Source organism: Poromitra crassiceps (assembly GCF_964638095.1).
Source record: "Poromitra crassiceps genome assembly, chromosome: 9".
Classification (NCBI taxonomy): domain Eukaryota; kingdom Metazoa; phylum Chordata; class Actinopteri; order Beryciformes; family Melamphaidae; genus Poromitra; species Poromitra crassiceps.
The window spans coordinates 51566004-51582198 of record NC_139630.1 but is presented as its reverse complement, the minus strand read 5'-3'; the positions used below and the strand labels follow the sequence as shown (position 1 = coordinate 51582198).

The following is a 16195-nucleotide window of genomic DNA, read 5'->3' as shown; positions in this document are numbered from 1 at the left end:
CAAATTGTCAGGACGTGGGCTGACTGAGGTTAAGCAATGGCGAGGACACTTATGGGGTTATATGCAAATTGCCCGGGCATGGGCACCAAACGGGGATTGGGAGAGAAGACCGCCACCAACGAAATGCATTAATACTTCCTACCAATCATGGAAGGAGGCATCTTTGGGCTGATGATATAGCAGCTTGCTCTGGATGGATGTAGGACGCATGGCTGATGAGGACAGCAGCCCAGTTGTTGAAGGGAGGACCCCCCCGGGAGGGGACCACCCCCCCCAAAAGAAAAAGGTCAGCGATGACCTGCATTTTTTAAGGTCAGTAATGACCAAGGTCGCAACAACCTGCATGAGCATAGCCAGCAATGGCTTAAAGATGCAATATTTAACCTTTAGCATTATATTATTATGGCATGAAAATGTCTAAAGATGAGTAGACATAATGTTATATTCTTTAGTTGTGCACTTACTTTATCCCAAATTGTATGAGGCAAAGATAGGCTTGATATTTTTCTCATAGTTTTCCTATCTATCCGTTCTATTCCTAATAGATGCACGTTCTGATTTGTGCATTTTGACATTTGGAATATTAAAGGTGGGCTGACCATTGTTAATAAGTACGTTTTCCCCTTGGATTTGACTTTAAGTTGCGTGTCTACAGTATGTCTATTATGGGCCTTTTTCATTTGTTTTGACAGTCGTGTACTGTCACTTCGGGAGAGTTGCACCCGCACCCTCGGCTGAGCTGTTGTACGGTGGACTTAGTTCAGTTGAGGCAGAGACTGGCTGTGGAGACACGCGGTTTTCGTGCCATGACCTTTTTGATTAGTTTTGACGTCCAGCGGGAGGGGGAGCAGTGAATGTGCTGCATCTGTAGAAAGTTTTAAGTCGTCGGCAGACGAGACGATTTCGTCGTAGAAAAATGAGATTCCGTTCCAATTTTCTAAGAGGTGTGCCCAGGGGGTATACTTTTGCTGAAGCCACTGTGCTGTGCCCGGCTATATGCTTTGCTGGAGCCACTGTGCTGTGACCAGGGAGGAGCTCTGCTGAAGCCACTGTGCTGTGACCGGGGATATGCTTTGCTGAAGCCACTGTGCTGTGACCAGGGAGGAGCTCTGCTGAAACCACTGTGCTGTGACCAGGGATATGCTTTGCTGAAGCCACTGTGCTGTGACCGGGGAGGAGCTCTGCTGAAGCCACTGAGCTGTGCCCAGGGATATGCTCTGCTGAGCCACTGCTGTGACCGGGATACAGTGTTGCCAGATGGCAAATGTTGAATTATCGTACCAGAGGGTCAAAATTATCGTTTTTGGAGTGAAATTATCGTACGCCCCCTCCCCAGCGCGCGTGCCTTCGGCGCGCCTATGTCGGGGGGCTGCGCTAATCACAGGCTACTTTTTGGACTTGGCATGATTTTTCAACACTGTGGTCTCAGCCTGCGTTGCAACAACAACAAAACACCCTGCACGTATTAGCTGCAAATATGTTTGTTTGAAGAGATGATTGTATAAACAGATAGAGTGATAGACGTAGGATTCGTCTAAGTGTCACGAAATGATGAGATTCTCGTACGTTTGGGGGATTTGGGGATTATTGATCGTACATCGTACAGAGGTCAAAATTATCGTACAGGTACGATAATTATCGTACGTCTGGCAACGCTGCCGGGATATGCTCTGCTGTAGCCACTGTGCTGTGACCAGGGATGTGCTCTGCTGAATCTACTGCGCCGTGACCGGGGAATGAGCTCTGCTGACCTGACGAGTTATGCATAACGGAAAGCCGGGTGATGCTGCACTGCACATTAAAGCCGTGGTGGACTGGGAGGAGCACCTTTTGTTTATGATCGAGACTGAAGCTTCGTATGCATTTGCAATACCAGAGTAAATCTCGTAGAGGAAGATCGATTCCCTACTGGGAGAAAGTAGGGAACTCATGGTGCCTCTTTTCTGCAACCATTCACCTCTAGAACTTAATTCAAGCATATGCTGAAGCCAGAACCACCCGCAAGCATTTTTCGGTTGAAAAGACGTTTAAATTTGAAAGTGAAAGTTTTTTCACCCGCTATTTGCAGACGTTTATTGAACTTCAGATTTAGACCATATTTCACCAGGATCTTAAATTAAAATATCAGCGCGCACACGGGATTCGAACCCCGCTTTCCCACATTCAAGCCAGTCCGCTCTAGCGCTGAGCTATACATTTTCTTATATTTTGAAGGACGGCAACAGCAGAACTGATGATTATCGGCATTTTGCCTGAAGCATGCGACGGGAGACGATAGTGTCGCATCTTGCATTTGCAATGCGCATCTTTGGCAACGCTAGACCAGCCACGCGCATGCGCAGTATAGCATGGAAGGCCGGTGGCTAGCCAGGTAGCTAGCGCGCTACTCAGCATGGCCGGAAAAGTTTACAAGGGTTATACTTTATCTAAATGACTGGGATTGGATCGATGGATTGGATGCGTAAGAGAGGAACCATGCTATGAAAAAGAAAAGGTTGACTGGAAACTGGGACTAGAGGCATGTTGTTAAAACCCGAATGGACACGGGAGAGGGAAGCGGCCGTATGCCGTATGCCGTATGCTAAGGGATTGGCACCCGGCCTGAAATGAGTGCAGCAGCAATGCCGCAACGTTGACTGAAACCAGGGACTAAATGCATGTTTGATAATACCCGACCGGACGCGGGAGAGGGAAGCGGCCGTATGCAACAGGGCAGAGTTGCTCGGGGATTGGCACCCGGCCTGCAATGAGTGCGGCCGCCGGAAGAGATGCCGGCTGAAAAGGGGGGATACGACCTGAAACCTGGGGCAGGGCTGTTTGGGCTGCTGCCGTGGGGAGCGTGGGGCTCGCGAGCTGGAGCCTTGGCGCGTCCGCCGAGGAGCCGGCAGTCGTGGTGCGCTTCGCTGGGCCTTTCTTGGAGGTGGACTTCTGGGCTCTTTTGCTGCGGCCACGGCCTCCGGAGTGCTGTGCGGACTGAGATCCGGGGGAGGTGGACTTCTGGGCTCTTTTGCCGCGGCCGCGGCCTCCGGAGTGCTGTGCGGACTGAGATCCAGGCGAGACGAGGACCTCCTTGACGTTGGATCTTCTTTTGCGGCCGCGGCCCCTGGTGAGGGGAGCGTCCCATGAGACGCCTGTGACGCCCGGAGATGGAGCCTGGGGATTGGGGATTTGCCCGAGGCTGGCCGGGGCGTTGAATGTGCTCTGGAGGAAAGCGTCCATGGTGGAGCTGAAACTTTGCTGCTCGTTTTCGGACTCGGACATGGTGCTGGACTGAATGAAGCTTTTTGCTCTGGAGATGCTGGATGAATGCGTGATGCTGACACAAGGTGAGTGATGACTGCACAAGTGTGATTTAAGCTGTGGTGATGGGGCTTTATATAGTACCAGGAGAAGGGCATTTATGATGTCATAACTGATGTCATTTATGATGTCATAACTGATGTCATTTGGGAGAAGGGCATTTATGATGTCATAACTGATGTCATTTATGATGTCATTTATGATGTCATTTGGGTTATGACAGCATGGGGTGCTCTATTAATGCCTTATTTGGTCTTCCATGATTGAACTACAGTCTGCGACTACACTCAGTTGCATAAGCCTCAAATGTTATTTGGCTTTGGACCTTCCCAAGTTTATTTGTATTCACTGCAGTCCCCACTCAAACTGGTGTGAACCACTAAGCACATGTCCACTCCAGACCCCCTCCCACACACAAAATACTCAGCTGCACCAAAGCACTGCGTCCACTCGAGACTTGCGGGGAATAAGCCAATGTTAATGTACATATTGGCTACATGAAACCAAAGTGAGCGTCATAACAATTTGTACAGGGTTTCTGTTCCATTCACCGGGATGATCCAATCGGATCCAGAGGGCGGAGTTGCAAATTGTTTGAAAATCAATGAAACATTGACAGACATTGGTCTAGGACTACATTGAAAGTTTATATAATATAATGTACAACTGTGTATTGTTCATCCTGTAGTGTAGTCCATTATGTACTATTACCGCTTCTCATGTCCAATTCCTTATCACATAATTAAATAGTCTGTTTTATGTTGTTTGAATTCACCTTATTCAGAAGAGCCTGTGTGGCTTGCGAGACTAACAGGAAGTGTAATGTACAGTAGCAAGTGAGTGAATGAACAGCCCACCGGTTGGGTCAAACACTTGAAATGATCTTTTGGTTATGTGAGCCACATGTCACATTTTAACTCGACTAAACTTCTTGAATAGGTTGTAAGTGTACAATCGGAGGTTCCGATTCTATTTACACTTCCTGTGACTCATAAACCTAGTCTCAAAATAGGTTTGACCAGGTGAGTCAGACTAGTTTGAGCAGGTAAAACAGCCGGTGTTTTGAACAGGAAGTCACGATACAATGGGTCAAGTGGGCGGGGCTGCACAAGGTGAATAGGGCAGTCCATTTCAATCTAGATTGTGGTGAAGCTATACATTAAGACAATGTCGGTTTGCATGGTTATAAGTAAACCTATTTCAAAACGGCATTGCTAAAATGGTGGCTTGTCATCACCCTGGGGAACGGACCATTTCAAAATGTCACTCTCTAAATAAAAGAGTAAAATCACGAAAATCGTTTCCACTCGCGAGGCAAAATGTACATAGAAATTGGAGAAAATGAAAATGACACGGCACCCTGCTAACATTGGACTTCACAGTCATTACGAAATGCCAAAATGCCCCCATAGATCATCAATTAACACACTGTGGGCTACTCTCGGTATGCAAGAGGTCCAGAGCTCGTATCCCCTGACATATGCAATGGACTTGGTATTTCAGATGGCCAGGAATTAAACTATGCAATAAGATCCATGGTCTGATCCAGTTAGTAAGCCGACCAATTATTCTGCAGTGGGTGTCATGACAACGACACAGAACCTCCACTACCTCCCACTCTCCTGCTTGCAGAATTATTCTCAGTTATAATAGCATGAGCAGGACCACCTCAGACAGACTTACAATATACTGTAATATCTTCTTGATAATACAGGAAGCATAATCTTGGCATTGGTTAAAAAGAAGAAAAGAAAATCCATACAGAATATAAAGATAAATACATTTTGTCTGTGATGACATTTTGGGGAAAGCAGGTGACATAATATGCGGCCAAGAAAGGAAAATGTTGTGTCAATAAGTTTGTTTAGCCGTCTGTTCAAACAATCCAATCACACAACGGGTGATTATTGACTTGAGAACAAGATGTTTTTTTGTTTTTTTTTTACTTTACAATGATATATAGTGGGTTACTATGCAAATAATGGCTATTCTGTAAAAAATAAAGCAATTCCTGCAGTAATACAAATCACATATAATTGTTCTACAAATGTTCTAAGCTAATGCAAAACATACAGGCATCTACACATTCACAAATCTGGATCAACGAGAGTGATACAGTAAATAATTTCAAAAACAACCTGAATGAAGCCCTGATTCTATTCAGACTGCATTCTACGTCATTTAAAATAATCCAATGTACATACAGAAGTTGCACAACTTTCACATTGAAAAAATACAGCATATGGAAATAGGTTTCTTTACTCTAATAGTTTTGGCCTTGCCATACATACATTAGGGGTGGGGGAAAAAATCGATTCACCTAAGTATCGCGATTTTTAATGTCACGATTTTTTGGATCGATCTTTTATTCCAGAATCGATAATCGCAAATTAAAAAAAAAAAAAAAAAAAAAAAAAAAAAATTTTTTTTTTTTTTTTTTTTTTGGGTGCTTGCAGTCAGGCCACTCACTGAACAGCAGGCCAGGCGCCGCCTACTGGTTTACTAGTGGTTTTATTACTTTATTAGTTAGTCTGAAGTAATAATTACACTTCAGGGTTAAAGTGGGTGCATCTCATTGTAAAATTGGACCCAAATCTGGCTTCAAACGGCCCAAATTTCACGCGCGTTGGCCCATATCGGCCTGGCCTGCTTGGTATCTAATGCCCGGCCTGAATTATGATCCCAGTCCGCCCCTGTTTTTAACTATATCGCCCAGCCCTACTCATGATATATAATATACAGTCTCTAGTGTATGATTCAACTTTTCCCATGTTCTAATCTAGTGTAAAAAAGCAAACAAACTGAAAAAATAAAAGAAAAAAATAAACAAAAATCGCAATAAATCGTAATATCGAATCGCAATAATCGTAGAATCGCAATAATCGTGAATCGCAATATATATCGAATCGGCACCAAAGTATCGTGATAGTATCGAATCGGGAGATAAGTGAATCGGCACAGCCCTAACATACATTGTATATATTGTCGTCACAACCCAAAATTACCACTATTCCCCAACAGTAACAACATCGTCTTTATATACAGTAGCAAGTGAGTGAATGAACAGCCCACGGGTTGGGTTGAACACTTTAAATGATCTTTTGGTTATGTGAGTCACGTGACATTTTAACTGAACTAAACTTCTTGTATAGGTTGGCGTTACACTTGAGTGTTACAGAAATGCCAGTCCATTTCTGCAAGAGGAAAAGTTAGCTGACATTAGTTGGGTTTCCATCCACCTGTTTTTATGCGAAATTTCATTTTGCGGATGAAAAAATTAAGTGGAAACACTGCAAAATTCGCAAAAACCTCCAAATATCGCAAAAGAAAATCACACTTGAGGGAGGTGGAAAAGTCGCTGTATTGATAAAAGGAAAATGCGATACGTGAAGTGGAAACAGATTAAGTGATATTCTGTTGTCTCGCCATTCAAAAACCACGCAGTTTGCCTTGATCACTGCAAAACATGACATGCCGTGTAGCCTACACACAATAGGGCTACACATGGTAAATAATGCCATGGTAAATATGCAGCACAATACCCGTCATGGTAAACAGAAGAAGACTGGGATATTAAATTTAAGGCGACTCACTTCTAGAATTGAATGAAATTGTATTCACTACTATCTGCTCTATCTAGCAGCTGCTCAGCAGAGGCAGACAGCCTCAAACACGAGGTGATTGACAGCTCTATAATTCGCATAATAGCAGCGGATGGAAACACAAATTATTTCGCATTTTCTTTTGTCGACTTTCTGAAAATTCTAATTTGCGATACCTTTGGATGGAAACCCAACTACTGTCATATTCAGCCATCACTGTCCCAGTGTTGGGGATGGTGTTTTCTACATTATTAATACAACCTGTTTTCACAGGAGGATTGACCAGACAGAACTACAACACCTCCAGTCCTGGAATGTCATGTGGAATGATAGCTGTGTAGGGGCTGTACTCAACAAACTGACATGGTGAACACAGAGCAGTCACAGGATTATTAGTTTTCAATAAGGATTGATTTTTACAACCACATGAGGAACAGTAGATTGCCTTTAACAGTAACTTACGCTTTCTGTTAAGGCCGACAGCTTTGCTGACGGTCCCTAAATCTACTGAATGCACAAATCAAACTCTGTGGCAAGACAAAACGAAAGAGCTACTGTACGTTACGTGATATCAAGCAAAACTTAGATTATCTATGATTTTATACACTCTTCCCACATTCTGTATAGGTTCACGCTATAATGTATGCTTCTTTTAGAAACGTTCCGTTATTTTCAAGGTTGTACTTTTTGTAACAATGTGCTGCCGTGTATGAAACACCAACACAAAGGAAAAGGGGCAGATGTGGGATGGACACAGCCAGGTCTAGCTATCGATTTAACATCACATGTGCTGCTGTGTTCTCCACGACAACAGGTCTGATGGAGAAGATAAAATGTACAATGAATGTCTGATTCATCCAATGCCATGAAGGAAGATCTGTGTCCACCGCTGCTGCAATGCTGGACTGCTTCCAGTGACACTTGAGGCTATTGGCAGCTGCTACTCCAGCGAGCAGACAACAATCTTAGAGCTGTTGCACTTTGAGAAAGAGACGAGGGCTGGATATAGGCAAAATCCTGCATTTCTGACGGGAAGCTGGATGTTTAGCAGGACTTTGTCCAGTCTGAATGACTATTTCACAAATGGAAGCCTGCTGTGACAAAAGTGCTTTTGGAAATGTACTAAAAGAGGTACTGATCATTCCAGCCTTGATATTCATCCTTTCTGTCCTCTGTGGAAGTCAGCTAAATAAAGTTTTTGTCTGAGAAAATGGCAGCTTGTATACATACTGCAGTACACCTAATATGCACTATGTTTCGAACAGTTTGTCAATTTAAAGTTTTTTTTATGGCAGGAGATGTTGAAGGTGGATGTTTACATTGAATGCAGCAAGTTTTGACTGACAGGCCAATTTGCAGAAATGACAGTTTAATATGACGTTTTTTTTTTTTTTTTTTTTACTTGTTTGCAGCAACCGCGGAATATCAAGCAGGTAGTCTTCTGATTCGGGTTGTGCGCCGCGGGCTCTGGCGTGTTCCGTCTGCACAAGTGATGTATGCCGTGTTGCGTTGGAAGTTGGTCTTGAAGACGGCGGCATGTTTTGGCGATGCAATTTTTTTGTGGCTGGTGTGGACTGTGGACTGTGGACTGTGGCGCTGTGCGTTGAGCAGCTGTTGCTGGGTGCGTTATTCTGACTCGTTGCTGCTTAGGGACAAGAGATCCTCAAGGGAGACCTCCTGGGGACTCACAGCTGCATTGTCAGAGACTGGTTCGGCGCGGGACTCGGCCAGTCTGTGTGTGTGTGTGAGTGAGAGACAGAGACAGAGAGAGAGAGAGAGTGACAGGTGAGGTCAGGGACAGAAAATATGTATTCATAGAATATCGTCAAGAGAGTTCACGGAGGCTACGCAAAGGTCAATGAAAACAGAGAGAAGAAGAAGAGGAAAGGGGGAAATGAGTGAGTGACAATGAGCAGTAGATGGAGGCACCTTGCCAAGCAGACACACACAGGTGGAGAATTATAAGTGGTATATGAGGTCAGAAATACAAAAAAAAACAATGGAAACCATAATATGGTTTCCATTGTTTTTTTTGACCACAGGGGCAGGAAGTGACCAGGAACTCTCAAGGGCAGCTTGTTGTGTAAAGCTAATGTGCTATGGTATGGTATAGTATGGTATGGTATGGTATGGTATGGTAGGTATGGTATGGTAGGTATTAGAGATGCACCGATCCAAATTTTTTCAGTTCCGATCCGATTCGATACCTGAATTTGGATATCTGCCGATACCGATACTGATTCCGATACCAGAGCTCTTGGCAACTCTCCCAAGGAGCCGCAGTCTCCATAGTAGCTGGCTCCTCCTACTGTGACATCAGTTAGTCTTTGGTTTGGTGTCAATTATCTCATAGCATTAGTTACCTGGCTAATAATATTCCACAATATACAATTAAACAATTAATCAAGGTCATTAGATATTTAGAAAACAATTGATCCACTCAAAATTATGAATTTAACATTTCAACAAATAAGCGACAATTAAAACACCCCTGCGACTAAAATATCTCCAAAAGTAAGAAGGACATGTTGTTGAATTAGCTAACCGCTACTGTTACTACCTCACTGTAGTAACAAGGGGCACGGTGGCTCAGTGGTAGAGCTGTCGCCTCACAGTCAGAAGGTCCTGAGTTAGATTCTCGCCTGGGACACTGTGGGCGCTGTGGTTGTGTTCCCCCCATATCTTCAGTGCCTACTGCCCAGGTGGGTTATCTCGTCGTAAGGACCTTTCTCTCTGTGTGGAGTTTGCATGTTCTCCCCGTGCTCCCCCAGGGGGTTCCTCCGTATATAACCCCCCCACTAAAAACATGCAGAAGATCAGATCGTCATCGTCATCCGACCAGTGACGACAACATCCGAAGTTGGTCCCCGGGCGCTGTACGAGAAAGTGACCACTGCTCCTGGCCTGCCCCTCGGAGGAAAGGACATGCCTGGATGGGTTAAATGCAGAGGACACTTTTCACCGGCCACCGTCAGCATGAGTGTGTTGTGGCCGCATGCATGTGTTGTGGTGTTCGTGTGACAATAAAAGACGGGGCTTGTCCCGTTACGAGAGTTACGAGAGTTTTACTTCTACTACCACTTACTAGCACTGTTTCATGTTATGTTACGGTGGGTTTATGGTCCAGTGCAGGCTACGAATGGAGCCTGGATCGGAATGTGGATCAGCGACATCAGTCCGATATCCGATATGTGAATTACCGTACGTCATATCGGCACCCGATACCGATATCCCATCCCTAGTAGGTATATGCTATGGTAGGTATGGTACAGTATGGTAGGTATGGTATGGTATGGTACAGTATGGTATGGTATGGCTGGTATGGTATGGTTGGTATGGTATGGTTGGTATGATATATGGTATGGTAGGTATGGGTGGTATGATATATGGTATGGTTGGTATGGTATGGCTGGTATGGTAGGTATGGTATGGTATAGATTTCCATGATATCCCAAACTCATGGTCTCATGCTACATGCAGTGTCAAGCATGTAGGCTACTGTAACAAAACAATGGTCCTCTCACATCACTTACCAGTGTCCATCTCCTCTACTTCCATGTTGCTGTATGCCAGGTGGAAGACAGAAGAAATCATGACTATACCACTCAACGATGAAGACGGATTAGTGAATTAAAAAAAATCTTGTGGCTCTGGCTAAAGTCTGTACACAAGGAATAAAAACAATTTAGCCGCTCTCCGGGAACAACTTGACAAAGTCTTAATATTAAAAGCAAAGTGCGTTGGCTTTGTTGGGGTAACGTCTGAGCTACTGCTACCTGAGGAGGGTGTTAACATTTTCCCTAAGGTAGCCATGGTGTTATTGCAAGAGCTTTTTTTACCTATGATCCATAAAGTATTTCAGGAGTAGGAGGTTTTAATATGACTGTAAAAGCTTTATCGATGTGTTCCTTAGAGCAGCTGAATTCATTTCATTCCTTTGATTCTTTCTGATTCATGCCCTTTGGTGGAACTGCAATGTGGCAACAGATTTGTTCCCCTAAAGACTGTACACACAGAAATCACAATATACCAAGCCTCTAACAAGTCATCAAATGCAAAATCATGTCCTCAAATATAGTGTAAGCTCACTCGCTATATGAATTACAATACTAAACATGGAGTTCATCTGATTTCAGTACAAACTCTGTGTGTGTGTGTGTGTGTGTGTGTGTGTGTGTGTGTGTGTGTGTGTGTGTGTATGTGTGTGTGTGTGTGTGTGTGTGTGTGTGTGTGTGTGTGTGTGTGTGTGTGTGTGTGTGTGTGTGTGTGTGTGTGTGTGTGTGTGTGTGTGTGTGTGTGTACTCTAACAAATGGCAGCTACTGTATTTAGCGCACTTCCTCAATACAATAAATTCATATATTATGCAGTCCCTGCCCCATCATGCCGAAATTCCTAAAATGAACCTCAGACCAGCCAGGGGAAGAAATCACATCACATTTTAGATGAGGTTGAATTATTTAAATACCATAATGTACCACAGAGCCAAGCCGACTGTTAAAGATAGTAACTTTAACTGCAATCCACTGATTGGTCACCATTTATTTGAAAAGTCATATCGTATATCCGACTCAAACAATTTCAATAAAACCCATTTGAATCGGAAGTTAATCTCATGAGGGTGTGGTAAAGACGTAATTTTCATTACAGTAGGAGGGTTGGCGATCAAACTGAAAAATCTGAATTATATCATGTGGTTAACAATTTACCACAGTGATCTACTCATCGATTCAGTATGCAGCCAATGTATATCTTTTTGTCAGAATGGAAAATGTCCATGCTGAGGCATTAAGTGCGCCCTGCTATCCAAATATAACTATTCTGAACACAGACATGTACTGATACAATCAGTCTGAGCTTATTCTTTCAAAGCGGGTTTGGGTGGATCAGTTGGAGCTCAAAGTAACTGACAAAATAAGCAGAATGTGGGCCCATCTTCCCATGAGGCCTGCTGATTGATTGTGGCCTTTGAGAAGGCCTGGCTGCGGCTGGGTTCTTTTTTTCCAATAAAGGAGAGGGAGTAAACAACAAAACTTAATAGAAGATACAATTGACTCTTACATTTGTCACCTGTGTGTGTAAAGGTTAGATACTCCAAGTCAACTACACATTCATGATCAAACATTTTCTGTTCAATTTTAAAATAGTAAATCATGTTATTTTTTATTTTATGTTAAATCTGTACTGTCTGAGGTCAAATCAATCAATCAATCAAACATGTGACATGTCACATGTCACAGGAGAAGGGAAGCACCGAAGTCTAGAAATTTGAATCTGATTCCTAGCGGGGGGGGGGGGGGGGGGGGGATTGGCGAGGCTTGATAGTGGTCATTTAAAGAGTACCAGCATAAGTCCATGTCCCATTTCTATATGTTTTCCATGAGTATTGAACAGAATCGTCTAGTAAGAAGTTTTACCCAATGTTGAGTATATGCAGGAATACGACTGAAGGTAGACTGCAGAAAAGAGGCTTGATAAGCAGGCTGTACATTATGAGGTCTGAGAATTTTAAACAACATTTGGTTAGAAAAGGTTTGGTATGTGGCATCTCATCATAATTCAAAGCACTCAAAAAGTAAAATCAAGAAATAGTGCTCACTTGTTGAAGATAATTTCTCCAGATGTTTCAGCCAGAGGTGTGGCTACAAGATTATTACTGTACTTGCATAACACGACCAATTCAAGGCCTCAACAATATCTAGCACTCAACTTTATCTATGTCATACAAAGGCACTTCAAATTGAAACACCAACATCCATCTATTTTTCTATGTTCCTCATCCACCTTTTGGACACCTTTTTGGCTACCCAAAGCTCATGACCAATAGGTGAGGGTCAAAACAAAGACTGCCCAGTAGATTGAGAGCTTTGCTTTGTGGCTCAGCTCTCTCTTTAATCACCACTGTCTGATGCAAAGCCCACATAACTGCAGCCGCTGCACCCAACCACTAGTAGTCAGTCTCACATCGCTTTTATCCTCACTCGTGCGTGAAGAAGACCGCAAGACACCTGAACCTCCACTTGGCTACTACTCACGCGTAGCTTCTCACTGAGCCATGCTCTCATATTTGGAGGTGTTGACACTCATCCGGACCACAGGCTTTTCCTTGGGAGGCTGAGAAGTGTGATCCTCCAGTCGTCAGAACAACCCCCTTTTTTTTAAGCTGGAGGCCGCCTGCCGATTCAAAGGCGCTTCCATGCAATATTGAAGAGGTGAACCACGGTGTCTTAATGCCATGCAGAGCCTTCAGCATTTCAGGACAGCTCTCATCCTCCTTTAGTGCATTGCCAATGAGGAGCTTCCTTACTACACCTCTGTGACCTCTGCCGAGGAGATCGGCTCTGACCCTTCAGTATCTTCTATCTCTGCCTCTTGAACAGAGGTCAGGTTTAGGGGTTCCTCATAGCAGCAGGCTGAAGGCAGCGGACGCCAACAGACTCAACAAACTGATCCGTAAGGCCAGGGACATTGTGGGGCTGGAGCTGGGCTCTCTGACAGCGGTGTCGCAGAAGAGAACGCTGTCCAGGCTACGCTCCATCATGAGCAATGACTCGCACCCACTCCACGGCGTGCTGGTCAAACACAGGAGCACGTTCAGTGAGAGGCTGATCCCACCTAGATGCAATACGGAGAGGCACAGGAAATAATTCCCGCCTGTGGCCATTGGACTCTTTAACGCATCACTTAAAAGAGCACCTCGGAGACGCTCAGTCTCCCTGAGACTGAGTCAGCCGATAGGTTAACTGTGCCTTAGCTGAGCCACACGTAATGGGCAAGCTGACTTAATATAAGTCCAGTGTGCAATAACTGCAATTTGACACGTAATGTACATCCTACTTATTATACTTTATATTATACTTTACTCTACTTTATTTTTGCTTACTTTATCGCATTTTACTACTGTTTTATTTTATGCTATGTGTGTTCTGAGTGCGAGCTACTGTCTGTAACCTGTCCAATTTCCCCCCGGGGATCATTAAAGTCTTTCTGATTCTGATTCTGATTCTGATAGTGTTCCCTGACAATCTCCCCAGTCGAGATCAGCATTTCGCTGCCTAATAAGTGATGTCCTGTCCACCCATACTGAGCTGCCGAATGGCTTCCCCAGAACCTCTACAGTATGAGGATGCCTCAAGTCATTCTCATTCTCCTCTCCTTCCACACCCTGGCACTTTCCACATGGACGCTGTGATTGCAATCTTCCCTCCTCTGCTATAAGGAAAACGTCTCCTCTTCCGACACCATATGCAGATCCTATTAGCCGAGGGCCCATACAACTTAATGAGCTGCCATGCCTCTAATGTGCTCTCCGACAACGCAGCTCTGCAGGACGCACACATTAGCTGATTACAGTGTGTGTGTGTGTGTGTGTGTGTGTGTGTGTGCGTGCGTGCGTGTGTAATAAGAGTACAGAGTCAGGAGTCTTCCCCAAAACGTGTATGACATTTAAAGAAATCCATGCAATTGAACATGTCTGCATGTACAATATATGAGTTTATGCTATGCTATCGAAAAGTACAGAGCGAAACTCTCACACTCACTTCAACATGTGCATGTAAGTGCCTTAACACAAAGGAAATGAAGTGTTTCTATTTAACACCTGCTTGGTATGAGGCACTACCCGCTAGAACACCTGTCTGTAACTAACTGAAATGGCCATCTATGGTGCTCTAATTATAGCAGAATAGCTGCCTATCTCGAAAATTGCCTCAAATTATTCCACATTGGTTTGTAAGAGAGGGCTTTAGAAACACCTAATTGCAGCCATTTACCATGTGCTCAGTTACTGTTGGCGACACAGGAGGCCTGTGGAAAAATATGAATATGAATAGCACCATTTAAAATGTCACACTGCCTACAGTGTACCACATGATCAATACAGAAAACGTCTTCCCACAAATCCTCTTCCACCTCAGGTCGTTCTCTGTAGATGCAATCTCTTTTTGCATGGTGTGCGTTAAGACAGAAAAAAATAGATTGTGACATGTCCTTGTATACTTTGTGGTGGTGTGTGTGTGTGTGTGTGTGTGTGTGTGTGTGTGTGTGTGTGTGTGTGTGTGTGTGTGTGTGTGTGTGTGTGTGTGTGTGTGTGTGTTCTGTGCTTTTATGTGTGTGTGCAATTCCATTCAAGCCTGTGTCAGTCAATGTGTTTAAAATTGTGCCTGAGGTATCGGTGAATACATGTTTTATTATGAGGGTGTGAGAGGTAACTGACAGCTTCTAAAATTCCTCTAGTGTCCAGTAGTGATCTATTCATTTTATTGTTGAGTTGGGTACAAACATTGTTATCTCTGCCAGGCAGTCAGTGTGTGTGTGTGTGTGTGTGTGTGTGTGTGTGTGTGTGTGTGTGTGTGTGTGTGTGTGTGTGTGTGTGTGTGTGTGTGTGTGTGTGTGTGTGTGTGTATTTGTCAGCTAATCTCGCATACTACTTGGACCAATCAGCCTAATATTTTCTGTGCACATTTATGTGTGTGTGCTCAACGACCTCTTGTGGTTGTGCTGATTCACAGTTCTTGTAAAACCTATTTTATTGACTGTTATACAGTCATTACAATGACTCCACTCTGTGGCCGGTAGGCAAGCGACAGCTCAGTTGGGAACATAGATTGAACTGAATATAACTTTATCCACCAGGGTGAAACATTGTCTTTGGCTGACTAAACACAAAAACAACAACATAAGAAGCCAGCAGGCAATTAGTGAGACAAAAATATAGACATAGACAGGGCCAGATGACACATTAAAAACAGGTCATGTCTGTGGTTTAAATCTTGTTGGTCACTTTGTAGAGTTAAGGATACTGATAGCACTTGCCTGAGGGACTCTATAGCGCCTCCCGGAGCTCAAAGGCTCAAACTGTCTGAATAAAGGATGGGAGCTATCTGCCAGGATACTCCTCGCCTTCTTCCTCGTCCTTTCTGTGACGAGTAGAGTCAAAAGCTTTTGGGGATTACCCACTACCTTGCTTGCCATTGACACAATCCTGGAAAGTCTATTCATAAATCTACAGTTTAGGTGACCAAACCAGGCAAATGAAAAGTTAAAACACTCTCAATAAGAGTTTTGTACACAAATTCTAAAATATGTTAACTAACACTGAAGCCACAGTCTTCTCAGAAGATAAAGTGTCTAAAGTGGCTGGAAGTTTGTATTTTGCAAGTTAACTCATTGAGTGCCAGCCACTTTTGGAGAACGGACGCTCCCAGTGCCAGAGTTTCAGAGCGTTTTCAGTGATTTCTCGAGGCCCATAGAATATTGTGTGATATTACTATGTAAACACTGAACACGCACAAAG

At 43.9% G+C, this 16195-nt stretch overlaps 1 protein-coding gene across 1 annotated transcript in view; it reads right to left on the bottom strand.

Annotated features, from left to right (window-relative positions):
* Window positions 1-8587: 8587 nt before the first annotated feature.
* The window catches only part of LOC310781908 (low density lipoprotein receptor adapter protein 1), a gene marked incomplete at both ends in the record, with an annotated part of 65458 nt that continues 57850 nt past the window's right edge, over window positions 8588-16195 (bottom strand). The window contains 2 exons of the mRNA XM_083642549.1: window positions 8588-8634; window positions 10436-10464. Coding sequence (XP_083498675.1) covers window positions 8588-8634; window positions 10436-10464 — 76 coding nt within the window. The remainder of the gene's footprint in view (window positions 8635-10435; window positions 10465-16195) is intronic.